The sequence below is a fragment of the Balaenoptera acutorostrata genome, chromosome 8, assembly GCF_949987535.1.
Source record: "Balaenoptera acutorostrata chromosome 8, mBalAcu1.1, whole genome shotgun sequence".
NCBI classification, from domain to species: Eukaryota; Metazoa; Chordata; class Mammalia; order Artiodactyla; family Balaenopteridae; genus Balaenoptera; species Balaenoptera acutorostrata.
This window is the reverse complement of record NC_080071.1, coordinates 62,082,516-62,104,169: the sequence shown is the minus strand read 5'-3', so window position 1 is coordinate 62,104,169 and position 21,654 is coordinate 62,082,516. Positions and strand designations below refer to the sequence as shown.

The following is a 21,654-nucleotide window of genomic DNA, read 5'->3' as shown; positions in this document are numbered from 1 at the left end:
GATAGGGAAGTTAGTAAAAGACAAATGGGGTAGAAATTAAGAGTAAGATAGAAGGAAGAACTAATTCAACAAACTGAACTAGATTAAAGGTTTTTGCTTTGTCTTTTCTCTGAAATGCTTTTTGGACTAAGGTTTTCATGATACATACTTATTTGAACAAATTTTTACAGAATAAATAAGATAATAACTTGCTGATTAAAGTCTTCTGAAATTTTTTTCTCTGGTATTTGGGGGTGTTGCAGGATCTATTAGTGGAGAGAACTGTACTACTGTAATATCCTCTGATTAATGGGAGTGGTCTGTGATTTAAAAATCATTGTTGTAAAGCAACTATACTCCAATAAAAAAATTTTTTTTAAAAATCATCATTACTTGTGATTCTGGTTATAATCTGATACAGTGTGTTCTTCTTTCACAATTTCCTAAAAATTTGAGACTTAATTGCTCATTTCTACTCACTTGTTAACCTTGTCTCCACTTATGACTTCCAGTTTCCTTTTATAATATAATCTCTAGTTTTCAAGGTTTGACTCCAGAGAGTTGCAATATGTATCAGAACATACACTGCATGATGTTTCAAGTTCAGCCTATAACTATTCATTATACACAAATATCTGTATTTCAGATGGAGCAGCTGTCAGATGAAGAAATTGACCATGGCGCTGAAGAAGACAGTGACAAGGAAGATCAGGACCTGGACAAAATGTTTGGAGCCTGGCTGGGGGAGCTAGACAAACTCACTCAGGTTGGAAATTGTGCTTGAAAAACTGGTTGAGGATTTTAAGTCATCGCTATGTGCTAAAACTTTACTGCGTAGACATGAGGATATGAATATAGTTTATGTTTTAAAATACTGCTATAAAGGGAAAATGTCCAAAACATTAACAAGTAAATGAATAGTAACTCTAGAACACAAGATATTGTCTTCTGTGGTTATTTTAAGGAGTTTCAAAAAAAAAATGCTTTTGACAGAGGTTCTATGCATCTAGAGGGATTTCTTAAAATCTGTTTCATAAATTGAGTTGCTGCCTAAAAAGTTTTAAAGCCTAAAATGTAAAAATCTAAATTTTAGCAAAACCTATTCTATAACTTAGTGAGTATGAACACATTTTACAACATAAATAATATCCTCACATGCAGATATTTTCTATTACATGATTCCAGAATACTGACAAAATTTCATCCCTGGCGGCATTTGAAAACAGTGGCAGAGCTTTTTCATTTTGTTTTATTGGATCTTCGGTTTTAAAAAAAAAAAGAATGACTTTATCCTCTAAACCAGGTCACTTTTTAGAATAAAAGCGTATACTATTACTACCCCAGTTAATACATTATATTCAATATATATGAAGATAGTTATGTTTATTAAAGCAACATTAACTTTATGACAATGAGAAAGAACATTAGAACAAAACTTATTTTCACTCATCCTTAAATAATATCTCTGGGAAGAATTTTTGTGTAAATAGCTAAGTATGAGATTTGTTAACCAGTAGAAAAGTAGGTGGTAAGGTGGAAACTTAAAGTACTAGTTTGTTTCTGTATCTCTTTCTATAGCAGTCTGGGATTGAAACTGAGAAGCTCTTCAGGTAATTCTTGCTAGATCATTTTGAAAAGCAGACATGTTTGTGACCACAGCCCGTTAATGATGAATTTTGAGAAGAACGCTTTCAGTCTTACTAGGATTTCATAAGGATCATGCTCTTCATCTCCAATCAGAAGAAATAACAGTATTTGTGGTGATAAAGGTCTTTTATGTAGTACCAAACCATTACAGTTTAATTCTTAATTTTTTTTTTAAAAAAGTGATTTTGGCATGGAGGTGGTGACTAGGCTATGCAGTTCTGTGCTGAGGAGAAAAAGGAAAGAGGAAGCAAAGAAGAGGAAATAGAAAATGATAATGCTTGAAGGAAAGTATGTGAGGGCCAGCTGTCATGTGTGAGGTTTCCTTTTTGGCCATGCTGCGTGCCTTGTAGGATCTCAGTTCCCTGACCAGGGATTGAACCCAGGCCACAGCAGTGAAAGCCCGGAATCCTAACCATTTGGTCACCAGGGAACTCCCAGGGGTTTCCTTGACTGTGGGTTTTATTGTCCATCTCTGGCGAGGGGCCAAAAAAGAGAAAAGACAGGTAGATATCAGTCCAGCCACTCTGGGTGGAGTGGACTCCGTGCTACTCCACTGTAGATGGCATTTCTACTAAATACAATAAAGCCTTGTATTCTTCCCTATATTTTAAATTCCCTGACATACAGATGTGAAGAGCCATTCATCAAAAGAGTTGGCTCCTAAACTAATGCTGTGACAGTTCTTTTTTTATGTATAAAGCTGTCTTTAGAGAGAAAACAGGTTAAAACTATTGCATAATGTGGCTTGCTGCTAGCAAGTTGCTTTTTAACACTTCAGAAATTTTCAAAAAATATTTTACTTACTAAGTTGGTGGCTGAAACTTAAATTCTTGTTTATTTCCTCATTTTAGTTAACTACAGAGTCATCTATGCACCTGTATTACCCAAACGATGTTAATGGATTTTCAACTTTATATTAAATCAGTTTTAAGTTTTAAGTGGTTGTTGAATCATCTGAAATTGTTTGCAAAATTTTATATGTATTTGCATTTTTCTGGAAGAAGGTTCATGGCTTTTATCACATTCTCAATGACCTCCACTCCCACCCCGACTCCATCCCCTGCCAAAAAAAAAAAAAAAAAAAGTTAAAATACCACTCTACTAGATTACCCATTTCTTGGCATCAAGGAGTATTTCTTATTATTTCCCTTTTTGCCCCAGCACCATGGACACAGCAGATAATTATAATAAGTATTTGTTTATTTGAACTGATGAATAGATTGAGTTTTAATATGTTTTCAATTATATTCAAGTTTTACTGAAAACATTACCTACGTACTATTCTTCATTTCCACTGAGAGAAGGAGGATTAGGCCTTAAATTGCAGCGGAAGAATTTGGTTTGAGGTTAAAGGAGAATTTCCTAGCTGTTTCCCAAAACTTTGAAATAAGACACTGAATGGCTGTGGATCTCCTTCAGATGATAGCTTTAAAAACTGGATGGACACTATCTAAATGGATTCAATTGAAACAAATGAATAAAGAAGATAGCATTCTAATCCAATTCCATGATTCTACAAATAGACTATTCAGCATTCTTTTTCATTTGAAATCTATTTGATAATTATAAAGAGAAATTAAAAATTTAAAAGACTAATCGTAATATTTACAAATTTATCTAAATAGACCCTAAATAACTGTTGACCCTTTCCCTGAATTTCTCTGTTGTAAACACCTTATTTTCCTTATTGTAGAAAGGTTGGAGAGAAAAAAAGTGTCATTTAAAAAGATGGTGAGTTGGGACTTCCCTGGTGGTCCAATGGTAGAGAATCCACCTTAACAATGCGGGGGACGCGGGTTCGATCCCTGGTCAGGGAACTAAGATCCCACATGCCACGGGGTAACTAAGGCTGTGTGCCACAACTACTGAGCTCACGCGCCTCAACTAGAGAAGAGAAAACCCGCATGCCACAACTAGAGAGAAGCCTGCGTGCCGCAACAAAAGATCCTGCATGCCTCAACAAAGATCTCGCATGCCACAGCTAAGACCCGATGCAGCCAAAAATAAATTAAATAAATAAATAAATAATTTAAAAATCTTAAAAATAAAAAAATAAAAAGGTGGTGAGTTAACTTACAAGACACCCTACCTTGAAGTTCAGTGTGATTGTAGACTTCATGACAGGCAGTATAGCTGGTTACAGTTTGCCCTCACCTTAGTAGAGCTTGAAAAGAACAAGGATATTCCATCATTGTTTGAAGTTGTAGCCACTTTCTATTAAGATCTTGGGTCTCATAATTTTGAGTCCAGAATTGTGCCTTATCTTCAGGGTAATTCATTCCAAGAATGAGGCTCTGTTGGACCAAAAACAAATTCCTTTGAGGAGAGAGAAAACAGAATTCTCTGCATTATTCCTTTTTATTTCTTATCTTACCATGCCCATATTCATGTACCTAGCTTATTTTATAGTGAATTTATGTAAAACGAGCTCAGTCACTATACTTGATGTATTCAATATTTGGAAAGATATTTACTCCAAACTGTAACTATCTCAAGTGCCTTAAGTAAGCATATATCTAAAAATTGAAGAAACTGTAACCAAAATGATGTGAAAACCAATTATACTTTTCCTTAAGGCTATTACTTAGAAGAACTTTGGTTGTATTAAATATTATATGAAAGTTCACTTAATCATACAAAAAAAACTTTATTCATCTTTTTATTATAATTGAAGCCTGAATTTAATATGACTTATTAAACTTTGTTTTTTAAAGAGTTTGGATTCTGACAAGCCCACGGAACCAATACAAAGATCTCCTCTTCGCCAGGAAACAAACATGGCCAATTTTTCTTATCGCTTCTCCATATACAACTTGAATGGTAAGATGTAATTGGAAATAAAATGTAAAACAGTGTATTAAGTTATATAATGTGGAAATAATACAGTCACAATTACAAATAGCTCAATATAAAAACCATATATGCATAACTTGACTGAGTTCTTATATTTCTTGATTTGTATATTTTATTACTAATTCAAATGATCACAGAAAAAGACAAACTGGAACATAACTAAAATAGTTTTCTAGTAGAGTTATTAATAATTGACAAAGTACATACTCAGGTAGAATCCTACAACAAACTTAATTGCATTGTTGTATTTTCACTGGAATAAAGTCCAGTGAAAGTGAAATTACTTGTTATTAATTTAAAACCAGCCCCTCTGGCCTTTATTTAATGAACTCTACCTAGTCAGCTTTTAGTTCTTAGAACTGACATTTCAATCTGTAATTTTTTTAGGGCTTAACATTTCTCTTTTTATGCCCTCAGATCTTTAGGTATTAACATCTCCACCAGGGCAGTGGTCATATTAACAACTTAGAGCCTCTGGTAAAAAATTGCATAGGGGATGTGGTTAAAACCATGGAACAGTATACAGTTTTTCCATTATTTTTATCTTTCAACTCATAATTTTATTCTCCTCTGATTACTGCAAATCTTAAAAGATGGACTCTTTGCTTCTAAAATTTTCTCTTGGAATTTAAAACAAAAAAACTGTTAGAAATCCTGTATTTGATAGGCGTTAGGCCCAATAGGATGAATTTTTTTGCTTTTCCCCTGGCATTCATTAACTGATTTATAATAGAATGTATAAATTCTAATTCATTGTGTTCTGGAAACGTCATGCATGTTGTTCATTGCAGAAGCTCTGAATCAGGGAGAAACTGTGGATCTGGATGCCCTAATGGCCGATCTTTGCTCAATAGAGCAGGAGCTCAGCAGTATTGGTGCAGGAAATAGTAAGCGTCAAATCACAGAAACAAAAGCCACTCAGAAGTTACCTGCCAGCCGACATACATCAAAACATGGCACCTTGAAAGGATTGTCTTCTTCGTCTAATAGGATAACTAAACCCTCTCCTGCCAACTACTCTCTGGATGACATCACTGCACAGTTAGAACAGGCCTCCTTGAGCATGGATGAGGCTGCTCAGCAGTCTGTGCTGGAAGACGCTAAGCCCTCAGTAACTAATCAGCACAGGAGAACAGCGTCGGCGGGCACAGTGAGTGATGCCGAAGCGCGCTCTGTTAGCAACTCCTCTCGTTCAAGCATCGCTTCTGCAGCCTCTAGCATGGACTCTTTGGATATTGATAAAGTAACACGCCCTCAAGAACTGGATTTGACACATCAGGGGCAGCCAATTACTGAGGTAAGTGGACGGAACTTTCTTCCCTGGTATTTCAGTATTAAAATAAGGAAGAAATGATATTCTTAAAATGCAGTTCTAATCACCTTTCCTGTTTTTTCTACATTTAAAGTTTGTCAAGAATACCTCTGAGCTAAGCTTTAAAATCAGACTGCAGAATATATTACCAGATATAGCAGTGTCATAAAGATGATTAAGAAGAGATTTAGTTTCTTCAGTTTTATTCTTGTGACTATTTGAAGTCCTTAAATTAATGTCAGTTGTACCACATGATTAAAAGAACTTGAAATGTAATTTATATTTGATGATATTTTGCAAAGTTATGATAGCTATTAAGCTGATAATAATTGCTTTCTAATATATGTTTATTACAAAATAACCATTTGAGAAAATGACTCGTATCCCCATTATAATTCTCCCAGATTCTAGCTCTCAGGGTTTACTCCATTTTATTGTCAAAGAGTCGGTGTGATGTAGTGGAAAGAGCCACTGGGCTTGGAACTGGAAAACTTGGTTCCAAGTGTTTCACTACCCATCAGACCTACATGAGTTATTCAGTCTTTGTGAACTTCAATTTCTCATAAGTAAAGTGGAGCTAATAGTACATGGTCTACCTTCCTCATACTGTGGTTCAGAGAATGAGAAGAGATATAATATGCATGAACAGATTTTAAAAGATGAAGTTTTTCTGGATGTGATGGGGTGAGGGTAAGGAATGGATCTGTGATAAAATAAGTTTAGTAAAAGCTGAGCTTGATGAAGGTGAATTCTTTATTGAGTTTTTTTCATCAAGGAGAAGGCAATTTTGTTACAAGGTAGCAGCAAGAAAGAAGAAAACCTATGGGGCAGAATAAAGCCAACCTTCCATTCAGTTTATATATATAGTGCTCTCTAATACAGGGTAAAATAATTTATATTAATCAATACTAAGGTAAAATCTTATAAAACATTGTTTAAGGAATTGCAGAGAAATTCAAAATTTACACCTATTACTCAACATTATTGATTTTCACCCCATTGATTTAATTCATTAGGGTAATTTCCATCAGTCAGTAACTCTTGGTATCCACTAGTACTTTGTTCTAGGCACTGTGGAGCACAAAAGAAGCATGAATCATGGTAGTTTGGAGATAAATTTAAGTTTTATTGCTTGTAAAGAAAGTTAGCAAATTACATCAAAGAGTAAACTTTCATTTATTTAAAATGAGACTTTTCGAAGCGGTATATATTCTATAGAGAACTTGAAAACTTATTTCTACCTTGTGATACCTGGGCGTTATATTTAGCACCAGCTACTTAGCATGCATCACTTATATCTTTTAGACTTACCTGTTGGGATATGAGCAATATTTTATTAGGGATGAGCTTGCTTGGTTATTTTGTGTTTTATATGTTGATATTCCTTCTTTCCAATCAGATTATTCTGAGTTGGGTCAAAATGCATGAGGACAGGTTATGAACTAATTAAGAATCTTGGTGTGTGTGTATGTGTGTGTTTCCATCTGTAAAATACACTCATTATAAAGTTCACTCTGTAAAGTACACTCATTATAAGTAACAATTGAAGAGCAAATAAAGTAAAAAGTGAAGTCTTCTCCTAGCAAACACTTCACACAGTATCTAGTGGTATCCATGGGCAAGGATAGCAGTGTTCAATGGTATAATATTTAATATAAGACTTTAATATAAGGTTTGGTGAGTAAGCCAGCAAAAAGCAGGGAAAGGAGTTAAAGTCTTCTCTGTCCAGCCTGTTCTTTTGCCTTGCCCAGATGGGTAGAAAAGTGGTTGAACAAATCTGGAACTTATTTCAATGTACTTTTTTTTGGATCTAGTCTGTTCCAATTCAAACCAAGAAAACTAAGGGAGGCTTGCTAGATCCCAAACCAGTGTATCAGATTACCACCAGACTCAAATACAATTTTTTAAAAAATACTTTAGTTTTGCATGCATGGAGTTAAGTCATGTCGTTCTAGGGACTTCCCTGGTGGCACAGTGGTTAAGAATCCACCTGCCAATGCAGGGGACAGGGTTCCATCCCTGGTCTGGGAAGATCCCACATGCCGCGGAGCAACTAAGCCTGTGCGCCACAACTACTGAGCCTGCGCTCTAGAGCCCGCGAGCCACAACTACTGAAGCCTGCGGCGTGCTCCGCAACAAGAGAAGCCACCACAGTGAGAAACCTGTGCACCGCAACGAAGAGTAGCCCCCCTCACCTCAACTAGTTAAAGCCCGCACGCAGCAACGAAGACCCAATGCAGCCAAAAATTTTAAAAAATAATAAATTAATTAATTTAAAAAACAGTCATATAGTTCTAAAGAGACTTGTTACCAAAAAAAACTTTGCTACACATGCACACACACACACTCATGCACCCTGTATTCTGCTTGCAGAGGTAAGTGCTTTCTACTCTTTTAGCTGATTCTTAGTGTATTTACCTATCATTAAATCTATAAGTATATCACTATTTCTTGATTATTTTTTTCAGTTGTATGTATTACCTACTGTCTTCTCACTTTGGAAATGAGGATATACTGCTCCTTAGACAGTTCCCCTCTTTTCTCCCCTCCCGTTCCCCCATCCTTCCAATATATTTTGGTTGGGTAGCTATTCAGTGTTTATATTATCATGACTGTATACATGCAATTTACTGCTAAACTGTATATACTTCTGTTACATTTCCTTTTGGGGACATTACCTTTTGCTTTTCCTGGAATTAAGAATTGTCTTTAGATTTCAAAATAGCTTTTTGTATGTGTATCACTATTTCTACTCCAAACTTTCTCCCAGTTGATTAAATCTCTTACTTGGTTTGAACAAAATTGGTGTTCTATAAATTTCATCTTCTTAAAATTCTTCTCTGTCTTTTGTAGTCTTTATTCTAGTGTCCTTCTTAGGTCTTTTCTCCCAGGTGGGTGAGCTTCTCCAGAGAAGATTCTTCCAATCCCCTGCATGGAGGGCATACGCTTGGCTGCCAGTGCTTTAGCACTCGTCTGGGAAAGAAGGCACGGCATGTGGAGTGCTCCTCAACACAAGCTTCCATTTAATCCTTTTAGGTCAGGGCTGTTGACACCTGGGCTGGATAACCCTTTGTGTGGGAGCTGTCCTGTGCATTGTAGGATGTTTAGCAGCACCCCTGGCATCTACCCACGCGGTGCCAGGACTGCATACCTCCCTCCAGTTGTGACAACTAGAAATGTCTCCAGACATTGCTACGCGTTCCCTGTGAGGCAAAATTGCCCCCATTTGCGAATCACTGTGTAAGTAGAAAGGGTGAATAATAGCAGGTCTGAGCCCTTTTTCTCATGGGAAATGACCTTGGATTTTCCTTCTCCTGGCATTCTTTTACTAGAAACTTGATGAATGAATATATAACGTATCCAGGTAATATTGTTTATTGTAAATTGATGCTGATTGGTGAGTGCCTATGGATCAGGAAGACTGTGAGTGAACTATAGAAGCCTGTGAAAAGACACTGAGCTTGACTCCTGTTGTGCAGTGTGTGACTCTTGTAAGTGAGCATGAACATATCCCTCCAGGGGCCCTGGAACCTACACTCATTGGCTGTTAAAATATGCTCCTGGTTCCTGTGGAGCATGAAGTTTCCCTAAGCCAGGGTGATTTCTGTACTTACATGATCTCTTTCTCTTACAGCGGTGGGTCCAAGAAAGGCCCCTGGTGGGCTGTATAAACCCCTTCTGAAGGTAGCATGCTGTCTTTGTCTTTGTCTTTCTGCAGAACTAAATGAACCTGGTGCCAAGCTGTGGTCTTCGGGGTGCTATGAATGAATATCAGTCTGAACCTGAGACTGCTGCTGGTGGCAGGAAAGGAGGAGATCTGGGAATTAACTGCTTTCTTAAATATGCTTTCAACCGGTCCCACCTTCACTTCTGCTGTTTCTGGAGTCATCTGAGGTTACAGAGTGTAAATTGGGGCGCTCCTCTGCTTTTCTCCAGTGCTGGCTTAGCATTCAGCTTTCCTTGGGCCTGCTGAGTTTTTTTTTTTTAACCACTCAGCCATATGCTTTCTAGCTTCCAGATTTTTGTCATGTCTTCTTACGAGTTTGTTTTTAAAACAGCAGCAACAACCAAACCCTTTATCTTTGTTTTAGTAAGATTTGGGGAGGGATTAGAGCTACCTCATTGGCCATTCACAGTCTCCTTTTCATGTCTGCTGTCTCTTGACCTTGGAGTGCCCCAAGGTGCAGTCCTCAGACTACCTTTCTGTCTGTATCTACTCCTTTTGTGGTCTTACACACTGACAACTCCCAAATTTTAATACCCTATCATTTATTTAAGGCACATTTTCCCCCCTACATCTTAGTCCCTCTAAAAACAATGGTTCTCAACTGGGAGCTGTTATGTCCCCCAGAGGACGTTCAGTAATGTCTGGAGACGTTTTTGGTTGTCAGTGACAGAAGGGTGCTCCTGGCATCTGGTGGGTAGGGGCCAGGGGTGCTGCTAAAATCCTGCAATGCACAGGACAGCCTCCACAGCAGACAAGTTATCTGACCCAAAATAGTGCCAAGACTGAGGAGCCATGTTCTAAATCAGGTGGCATCGGTCACTCACTGTCAGCAAGATGGCAATTACACTGTGTTGTGTGAAGCTGTCTGTTGACAGTTTCTGATAAAGATCAAGAAATACCAGCATTAAATCATCTCAGATTCAAGGGAATACAGGTTTCTTTAGCCAGCGCCTCTCCCCTGAACTCCAGGCTCATGCATCCTATTTCTAATCAACATCTCTATTTGGTTATCTAATAGGTAACTCAGATTTAACTGGTCTAAAACTGAAGCCCTGAATTTTTTCTCCTGAACTTATGCCTCCTGCAGTCTCCTCCATCTCAGTTAATGGCTGTTCTGTCCTTCCAGTTCATCAAGCAAAACCCTTGGAGTCTTTATCTCCTTCTCTTTTCTTTTCCCCATCCTGCTTCCAATCCAGCAGCCAGTTCTGTTGCCTTAATTTCAGATTATATCCAGAATTTGATCACTTCTCACCACCTTCACTGCCACCAAGCCAACACTGTCTTGATATAGATTTTTGCAATAGCCTCCTGATTAGTCTTCTGTGTTCACCGTTCCCTTAACAGTCTGTTATCCACATGGCAGCCAGAGTGGTCCTATTAAAGGTAAGTCAGATCTTGCCCCTCCTCCTTTCAAACCCAAAGGCTTTGTGTCTTACTCAGTATAAAACCAAAATCCCTGCAGTGGCCTGCAGGGCCTTACCAGATCTGCTTTCCTGTTGCCTGCTCCTGTATTCCTTTCTTTCCTCCCTCCCTTACTCTGTCAGCCATACTGCCTCCCAGTTGTTCGTTGCCGGAAGTCAGAGCTTGCCTCAGAGCCTCTTCTCTTGTCCCCCTGCCTGGATGCCCTTCCCTGTGATAGTACCCCTTTACTACCTTTAGGGATTTGCTCAAATGTCACTTTCCCAGTGAGGCCTTCTGTGATCACCCTATTTTAAAATTGAACTCCTTTTCCTCTGCCCTGTGATACTTTTTATCTCCCTTTTCTGCTCTATATTTCTCTTTATTTTATCACCATTTAAAATACTATATATTTTACTTTAAAAAAAAATAAATTTATTTATTTATGTGTGTGTATGTATGTATGTATGTTTGGCTGCGTTGGGTCTTCGTTGCTGCGTGCGGGCTTTCTCTAGTTGCGGCGAGCAGGGGCTACTCTTCATTGTGGTGCGCGGGCTTCTCATTGCAGTGTCTTCTCTTGCTGTGGAGCACGGGCTCTAGGGGCACGGGCTTCAGTAGTTGTGGCACGCGGGCTCCGTAGTTGTGGCTTGTGGGTTCTAGAGCACAGGCTCAGTAGTTGTGGCGCACGGGCTTAGTTGTTCCGCGGCATGTGGGATCTTCCCAGACCAGGGCTTGAACACGTGCCCCCTGCGTTGGCAGGCGGATTCTTAACTACTGTGCCACCAGGGAAGTCCTTTACTTCTTTTATTTTGCTCATCTGTCTTCTCCCACTTGAATGTGAGCTCCAGGAGGAGAGGAATTTTTTGAAAAATTTCTTTGATTCCTGTTGTGTCTTTAGCACCTAGAACATTATTTGGCTCGTAAGAAGCAGTCAGATATTTGAATGAGCATTTAAATATATGCACATGTTCAATCCATCTTTGTCTAGATGTCTTCCAGTCTAAAATTATCAGCAATTATTTTCTTTCAAGATGGTGGACGGAGTGCCATGAGTGAAGTAATGTGTAAAAATTCTGATAGTGAAACTTTTTTTTTAGACACCACTAAGTTCTTTAGAGGAAGTAATTATACCTCTTTTAAGAAACCTAGGACAGAATAGTTACTTGCACTGAAGTTTGGTGATACAAATATCAGTTGGAAAAATCAATTTGAGATTGGTGCTATTTTGTCTTGGGGATGTGGGTATTCAAACTGCCCATTCAAAAATAAATAATTCTGTGGCTTATCTTTCTGCCTCCTTGCTCTCTGAAGCCAGCAGGGATAGGCACAGTATAATTTCACATCAGGGAGAGTATGTCTTTTTCCCCTCCTTTCTGTTTCTTGACTTTTGTTGAAATACTGTGCTTCCAGGCACTTCACATATGTTTATTTCATTTAAGCCTTCCGCTATCCCTTTGGTACGGGCATTATTCCAAAGAAGAGATTAAGTAGGTCAAATAACTGGGAAGTCTATATTTGAATTCCAAAACTACAACATTTGCCTCCCAACTTTTATCAGTATCTTAAAAATAAAGTGAAGCTGATTATCAAAAATGATTATTCCCTGAGTGTTAAAGAGTGCTTTAAGCATAAAAATATTTTCCATGGATAAACATAAAAATGAATTACAGAATAATTTTAGTTAGTATTCTTATGAAATCCATCAGTAATGTTCATTTGCTAAGTTTTTAAAATTAGAATTCATTGTAGTTGAAGTAAATTAGGGCTCTTTATATCTAAAGCTATGTGAAATAAATGTTGCAGCTGACTTGCTGGTACTTTTATTCACATTAACTGATAAAACAATAATTTTTAATAAGACAGCAGTTTTCAAATTTAAATAGTAATTTCATGTTATAAATTTTATATAAAGTAGGGTCTACTGATAAAAGGTTAGTGCTAAAATATACCTGTATGTTTATTTTCTGGTGGGATTTAAACTAATGATTCCTCTGAATTTGGAATTTTATACACAAAAATGTGTTTTTAAAATGAAAATGCTTTTAGAAGCTTTTACTGAAGTTTATGGTAGATTCAAAAAGTTTTGCTGAATCTTTAAGAATATTTGATGATTGTATTATAAATATTTTGATAGGAAAAATTTCCTAAATATCTGAGCTACTAAAACTTTTCAGTGTTATATATTCTTTCCTTATGTATATAGGGTTTTTTAAATGAAATATTTCATTGATACACCATTATAACTTGTGATATGCAACACAGCATATCATAGCTTCAGTGCAATTCCTTCTTTCACCTTCCCAAACTATTTCAGGAATTAATGTGTGCAGAAATTTTGAGGTATTGGAAAGAAAACAGCAATTGTGTTGTAATATCAGGTAGCATTGGCATTGAAGTCCCAAATTATTCTTAGAAAACAACCTTTTGCTCTGAAGTATTAACCAGGTGGGAGCACAGGGCTTTCTGAAACTTTAAGAGGCCTACATATCTAAAAGATTGGGGTTATTTATTATCACAGCTACATTTCGCCTAAAATTCTAGTGGCTGTGTTGCTACATCTCAGTGAAATTTATTCACATGTACCAACTTGGTGTTTAATTCTAGATTTCACTGGCCTAGTGAGATTAGTAGAAGGAATAGGTATCAGATGAAAGAAGAACTGAAGATTGGTGAAAGCCAGGGGAAAAGCCTGGTCATCACTCATAAACACTTTTCAGACACGCCACCCAGTCAACACTGGCATATATGCCCTGATCCTTATTGTGTGGGTTTCTTAGAAATATGTGCAGTGTTTCCTTGAGGAAGTGAAAACGCATCTTTATTCGGTTTTAGGTCTGTTTTGTTTCTCTTTTCCGTTTTGTTTTGTGTTGGGTAAAGCTGGTAAAGGACCTTATACTGGCTATATAATGGCCAGTTACATATCTAGGAGAGGAATAAATGGAAGAGGGGGAAAAAGAGAAAATAATATCAGCTACTATATTGAGTACTTATTCTGTGTTGGGCATTGTGCTTTACATGCTTAACACACTGAATCTGTACAGTGCCTAGTGGAATAGGTACCATTACCTCTATTTTACAATGAAAGGAACTAAGGCAGAGTGACTAAATAACTTTCCCAAGGGTTTGAACCCAGACAGTCTGGTTATAGAGCTCCTACAGCAATGCCTTGCTGCTTCATCACAGAATTGAAGGAGGATCAAGACAAGGCTAGACTGGCCAGTGCTTCTCGGATCCAGACCTAGAGACAGAACTACATGGGCAGAAGAAAAAAGGCAAAGAGATTTATGCAGTAACATCCCCATCTTGTGGTGTTTTAGTATATTCCTGAATATATTGTTAAAATTTAACAGCTATAAGCTAGCTCTAATCTAAATGAATTGAGGCTTAAATAAAATTCAGGTGATGGCTGGTGGTTTCCCACTTTTGATATAATAGTAATGTAATTATTACTCATTAATGTTTATAGCAACTTTTGGAGATAAATGCTGTCATTACACCATTTTACACATGAGGAAACAGGTTAAATAATAAGCCCAGAGTCACGTTGCCGGGAAACGACTGAGCTGGGGCTTGAAAGCAGGCCCTCCGGCTGCAGGGTCTGGATTCTTAACCATCATGCTATATTTATTTTTAATATTTGCGAAGAGCACATACACATATCAGTAAGAGATGATTAACGTTTTATTGAAGCATTAATGTGTGTTCACAAACCTCCACTTTCTTCCAGTTGTTATCTAAGGTGCGAGCTACCAAAACGAAGTGTTTTATTTTGTAGCCATGGCTTTGGTAGAAGGTCATTTCTTGATTATGGTTGGGCTCCTGTGTTCAGATCAGTGCTTCTCTATACATCCTCCCCCCACAAGATTCTGGCTCATAAATGGTACTTTTAACACGTTACAGATTCAGTTCAAGAAAGTAGTGATCCATAACTTACTTTGCAGAGATTTGTGGAGAGTTTTTGAGAGATTGATAGAGAACGTGATAGCTTTATAACAAATGAAAGTTTTTGAAACTGAGGAGGTATGGAGCAAAATTTGTGTGCAGAATTGACCTTCACATTCACTCCTCTTATGTGTTTTGAGCACAGCTTTTAGATTTATGAAAGTAGTGATGAAGAAAAGATAAAAATTAGATTTGGGAAGATAAGTTTTTTGTAGTATTTAAATATTTTATGGAAATAGAACCTATTTAACATTAAATAAATGATTTCTATCATTCCATAATCCCTTTTCATCTTGATTAAGGTAACAACATTTAATCTTTGTTTGTATATGTACTGTTTTCTGTTGTCTTTGTTACTTCCCATATGTATATTCATTTTTGGTAAGGATATGTTGAATTTTCATAATATAATGTTCCATCATACTGTTTACCATGGCATATAGGCAGCCATCTCTTGTTGAACACCTTGGATTGTGATTTTTTTTTTAACTAACCAATAAGTGTTTAGAAATATGATGGGAGCTTGTGTGAGATTGAGCCTCGAGAGAATATATATATTTTTAAACTTTTTATTTTGAAATAATGTCAAATTTACAAAAATTTGAAAGAATAGTACAAAGAACTCATGAAACTCTTTACTCATGTTCACTAATTTTTAACGTTTTGCCACACTTTATTATTTTTTATGTATATACATTTTTTTCCTGAACCATTTGAGAGTTGGTTGCATTTATCATGCCTTTTTAGCCCTTAATACTTAAGTCTTTATTTCCTAAAAATGAGGATAATGGCATTATAGATTTGATAGGCCTCCCATTGATGCAGTGATTGACACAGTGCTATAGGATATGTTGACTGAGAAAATGTATAGAGAGGAAAGCAAAAACAGTCTTGATCTGGCCAAGCAAGTGGCATGAAGGCCAAGAAGTAATAGTTACTCATACATTCCATAAATATTGGAGCACCTAGACACTGTGTCGGGCTGTAAGGGATAAAACTGTGAACATTAATACACAACGTCCTTAGGAGATTATAATTTATTGTCTGAGGAGAGGGGTGTCAATACAGACAACCAAAGAAGCAATTTTAGTACAGTGAGGAAAGTACTGTGATAGGAAAGACAGAAACCTTGGTTAAAAGGTCATTGATGACTTTGAGAATGAATTACAGAATGCATTACAACTCAAAGGATGAAGACTTTGGAGAAGAAAGGTGGATGCTAGACTGCAGGGAATTAAGGGATAAGTGCAAGAGGTACACTGTAGCTGAATTCAAAAGTAAAAAATAATGAAAGTAAAAAATAATAGTTTAACAAGAGGAGGGTACCCAGAAGAATTGAATATTTTTCTGTCCTTCTCAGCCCCAGTAAGCTAGACCAGTTGAGTATCAGAGACTGAGATATTAGAAGGGGAATGAGTGGGAGCTAGGACATGGTTAGCTTTGGAGGGGAAAAAAGGGTATTTACTCATATAGAAGTGGAGAGAAGGATGAGAATATGGGTGTAGTTATAGGATACATTTTAGGGATGAAGATCCTCATGATAGATGCAATTTTCTTAGAAATGGAAGGAAGTGAGGTCATAGGAAGAGGTTGAAGGATGAAACCAGGAAGTTGAAGAACTTGGAAACTACTTGTTCCCTCTAAGAACAAGCTTAGAGGGAATGACTTAGAGAGAGGAGAAAAGATTAAGAGTACTGCCAAAGAACAGTTAAGGCCCAGTTGAGGTTCAGTATGAATTGGTACTGGGCACACTGTTTCTGTGTAGTTCTCCAATAGATCTCTACTGTCCAGAAGGAGAGTGAGGTTATCCTTAAATTATCAAGGGTTAGGATCATCTGGTTCTTACCTTTTCTATTTTTGCACAGTATAATGAGGTGCATGCAACTTTTCATTACTATTTTGTTTCAATGATTCATTTCAGTGATCTTTTTCTCTTCCTGCATGATAATGAGAACTGCCCTTTTCCACCTCCTTTACCTGTCATTTTCTTCCTTCCTGCATTTTCACAGCATGCTATTTCTCTGAGATGTCCCAGCAAGCAGGCCAAGCGTCAAATTGACTTCACAGAAGAACAGGCTGAGCTGACACCTGTAAGTTCTGTAAACATGTCCATTGGGACTACTTAAATTTTATCAGCAAAGAGGAATGCATTCTCTAGAACTCCTGATGGTGAAACCTTGTCATATATCTCAATTTTTTGAACACAAACAAAGCTCAATAAATAAGCAGAAACAAATGAGCAACTGTATGATACAGTACCATTGAATATTAAAACTCATGGTAAGATTATGTTGGTGGTTGTATATCTGGTATAGAGAAATTTTATATCAGAACCTTTTTTATTCTTAAGCTAAGGGCTTCTGTAAATTTCTCAAGATATTACTAAATTTAGCTGTTCTTCAGAATGGCGATATCAAGTGTAATGACTCTTCTGCACTGATGCTTAACAGAAAACCTCATTTCTTCAAAAATGTATCCTCTGGTCCGTGGTTGACAAACCTGGCTGCTTCAGAGCTGCGCTCCATACGGTAGCCACTAGCCACGTGAGGCTATGAAGCACTTCACGTGGTAATCCAAATTGAGATGTGCTATAAAGATAAAAACACATCCTGGATTTTGAAGACTTAGTATGAAAAAAAGAATGTAAAATAAAAGATGCTAATATTTATTTCATCATTTTCTTTTTACTTTTTTAAAAAAGTGGTTACTAGAAAACTTTAAATTACATTTGTAGTTCATATTATATTTCCATTAGACAGTGCTGTTTCAGAGTCATCTATGAAGCATTTAAAAAAAAAAAAAATCCCTGACCCCCCACCCTGTTGAATCAGATTCACTCTGACCTTCCCTTCTCCCCTCCTTCCCTTCCTCCCTCCCTTCCTCCTTTCCTATCCTTTAAAAATACTGGTAGTAACCCAGTGAATTGATTCCACAACCCACTAATGGGTTATATCCTGCTTAGTGAAAAACACTTCTCCAACCTTACCTTTGGCCCCTCCCCTACATTCTTAAGCATCAGCCACTCGTACTGTAATATTTGCATTGCCGTCTACTTGTCTCTTCCGCCCAGGCAGCAGTTCTCAGTCCTTTCAGTCCCAATACCCCTATTTTATAACAAATAATTTATAACACTACTTTTACTATCCCAAATGAAATTCATAGATAATATAAGTTACCTACATACCTGTTTTTTTGGGTTTTTTTTTTTTAGTGAATTTAATGCCCTAACACCTAGTATGAAGGAGAAATAGCCAAAAATAATTTATATTATAATGTATCTATTTCAGGTTTTAAATTATTGGCCACTTAAAAACTGTATTAAAAGATACAATGAAATAGTCAAATCCTATACCTACTTATAATTAAGAACTTTGGATTTAAGAAAAGTGAGATCAGAAGTCATTTTTACAGGAAAAACAAAGCAGAAATATGGGTGGACCCAGAGTTAAAACAGGTTATGGCACATAAGAGCAGACAGAACGTTCCTGCATATGGTCATTTTAAAAAGGGAAATAACCTTAAATGAAGTAGGGATAACGTGCTGACACAATTTATAGATTGCCAAAGAAAAGAAAATGGTGAAGTACAAAATTCTTGCAAATAAGATGATGCTTATTTATAATTGTAGTGACAAAATTATTCCCTGCCTTGTAGTGTGGGATGAGGTAGTGATAAACTGATTTTTATATTTGACTTTTTACATTACAGATTTCTCATTGTGCTATATTTTAAATAATTCTGAAAGATAGAGTAATTGAAATATTTTAAAATAATCTGTGTTAATGAAACTCAGTGAAATTCCTGCCTTTCATGTCTTTTCATTAATTTAACAGTATCTGGTTCTTAATTCTGTTAAAAGGAGTATCAGCTCTCTCCTGTCATTTATTTGCATGTGACAGAGTGCACACTGATACTACCAGTTCTCGTATTGGCAAATCTTAACTTCAAGCTGGGTTTCCATTGGTGAAATGATTTTCCAACATAATGAATAATTCTTGGTAAATGTTGAACGGGAATTAAGTGCAGGCTTCCCTCAATTTGTTTTACATGGTAAATAGCATTCCTGAAAGAGTCACTGAATATCAAAATTATATAGAAATACTTTGTTCTTATGTGTAAAATGGAGTTACTGAGTTCTAAACTCAGATTGTTATCAACAGGAATTCCCATCTATAATAAGGACATTAAAAATTCATGTGTGATGTGGGACTTGTTATTATATGACATTGTTCTGTGCTTGCAGGGCATCTAGCATTTCTGACCTCCCTCCTCATAAATACCAGTAATGCCCCCTTCTCCTCATTGTGACAGCTCAAAATATCCCCAACTTTTTATGAAATGCCTCCTTGAGGGAAGCACCACCCAAGTTGAGAACCACTGAAATCTCCCTTTGCTCTGTCTCTACCCTCCACCCCACCCACAGCTGCCTCCTACTCATCCTCCAGGACTCTAGGCTTTTTCAGAAATACTTTGCTGAGCCCCTAATTTGGGTTTAGACACTGTCTCTACCTCTTACTTGCTCCTATACCACTTAACATACTGTATTATAGTTGCCAGTTATCTCCCTATTAGACTCTAAACTCTGTGAGAGCAGGGAGTGCCTTTGCATCTCCAGTGCCTGGCATGGTTCCAGGTTCAACATTGAATAAATAGTGAATAAATGAAAAAAGGAGGGAAATAGACGAGAGAGAGAAAATGGGCTAATACACCAGTGAAATGGATTAAAAATAGGCTACTGACTTTGTGTTGTTAGTGGTAAATGAAAGAAAATATAAGAAGGCACTATTTAAATGAAGCTATGTGCATTTTTGTTCCCAGCAACGTGTACCAAGACTGAGGCTGATTTAACAGTGTGCCCAGAACACTGTGTCTTTTCCCTTTTCTCAGTCCTCCACCTGCACACCACTCTCCTCATCCCTCTCGCATCTTTCTCCGGGAACCAGTTCTGGGCCACCCGCACCGCCCTCCTGAGCAATTCTAGAGCAATGCGTGACGGGCGCCAGTAGGGGAAGGTAGATAAGGCATTTATTGAAGGGAAGGTGCTAGCTGCTTCTGGTTTCTAGATTTTCGGTTTTTTCTGCTACAAATAGCTGTAGCTTAGAGGGAACGTGGAGCCCTGGCTAGTGGTTGAGCAGTGCACGGCTGAGAGACGGTCCCGAACACAAAGGGCTTTATGATCTTGTTCAGCTACTGCTTGTAGTCTCATTTTTTTAGATGTGGCGTTTTTGGGGGTCACCAACCATAATGATTATCCTCTTTTTATTTTAAGGTATTTAAACCTTTCAGTATTTTAAAATCAGTAACTTCTACTTCTGGGTCTTTAAACAAATACAGTTAGATACTATTGTTTCTTACTGATCAGATATAGATTTTTTTAGTGATTTGAAGTCTTGAGGTGATTTGAGTTTGAAGACTGATTGAGTGAATTTTGTAAGATCTTTTTTTTTAAGTTTAAACTTGAATTTAATGTCTAGAATTATATTTACCAAAGAACAGTTTGTTTCGATGGCCTCAAGCAGACTTTTTTTTTAATTTGAAAAATAATTATCTGAATATAGATATTCTACTTATTTGGGGGATCTTTACCTGAGAAAGTAACTTTTATGAGTAAGATGAATAGGACTAGGTTTTCAAGAAATTATTTTCTATGTGTTCTACATAATTACGTAAGAATACGTTTTTCCCATTATATATGAATAACAAAAAATGAATGGGAATAAGAGCAATGAAAGTTATAGTTGCTCTTTTTAATTTTCCTTCTCAGTTTTCTTCCTGGTCTTAGCTGATTGCTAACCTCAAATTAAATTGAATTTTCAGAAATTTCTGCTTACCTAGCGTTTTTATAGGTGAGCCAACTAATCTTTACCTTCAGGGGATTATACCATCTAGGTAAATGAGGACCTAGAGATAATTTTCTCTCTTCTTATTATTGTTTGACCTTTTAGTGCTAATATTGATGAAAATGTCCAGTTTTTGTTTTAAATCTTAGGGGTTTTTTTGTTTGTTTGTTTTGGTTTTTGTTTTCTTCCCCCCCAGCAGTGGGTGAAAGGGGCAGGTATGCCTGTAAGGTTCATCTTGAACTAAAAGCTAAAAAAAAAATACAGGCAGTGACATACAATATAGCAAACCCAACTCAACATAGTGTAGAGATGAGCAAAGATTAAGTTAATATTATTTTCTGTAACAGTGTTTTAATTTTGAAGTAGTGTATCTTGTTATCAGTGACAATGGACTTTATGAGAGTAGGTGCTGTTCTAGTATTTCTCTCCAAAAAATTTGTTTCTCAAGAATAACTTGATATATACTTAGATTTATAAAATATAATATTATAGAATACTTTCTATAACTCCACTCAGCTGTGCCAGGCATTGTTTTAAATGGTGGTTAGTAACTACATAACATTAAAAAATAAATACTAACTTAGAATTATTTAGGGATAAGCAAGTCTGAATTATACATATATCAAAACAGCTGCAATTTATACTATATGAGTTTAATAAATACAATTGCAAAAGCATAACTTACAATGTGTTACTAAAAAGGTTTTAAGGGGGAAGAGGACAGTTAGGGACTATGTCATTCACAAATCATTTTTATGAAAATATACTAATTGAATTAATTTAACCAATTTAAGGGAAAACACTTCATAATATTTTGTTTATATCATTCATTTGCTATACAAGTCCTTTACTTGGGCAACACAGTACTAGTAAGACTGATATAATGAGTGAATTAATAAAATTTTACTGAAAACAAGTGATACCATTAGGCAAAATATTTATGGACATTTTTCCTC

General features: G+C 36.6%; 1 protein-coding gene across 6 annotated transcripts in view; it reads left to right on the top strand.

Moving 5' to 3' along the window:
- Positions 1 to 21,654, top strand: part of RAPH1 (Ras association (RalGDS/AF-6) and pleckstrin homology domains 1) — an 88,447-nt gene that overhangs the window by 31,663 nt on the left and 35,130 nt on the right. For 4 of the 6 annotated variants that reach the window (XM_057550857.1, XM_057550858.1, XM_057550856.1 and 1 more), the window contains exons 2-5: positions 626 to 745; positions 4,341 to 4,446; positions 5,271 to 5,776; positions 16,868 to 16,948. In XM_057550857.1, the coding sequence (XP_057406840.1) occupies positions 626 to 745; positions 4,341 to 4,446; positions 5,271 to 5,776; positions 16,868 to 16,948 (813 nt within the window). The remainder of the gene's footprint in view (positions 1 to 625; positions 746 to 4,340; positions 4,447 to 5,270; positions 5,777 to 16,867; positions 16,949 to 21,654) is intronic. The other 2 variants (XM_057550860.1, XM_057550859.1) reach the window with 1 other exon arrangement.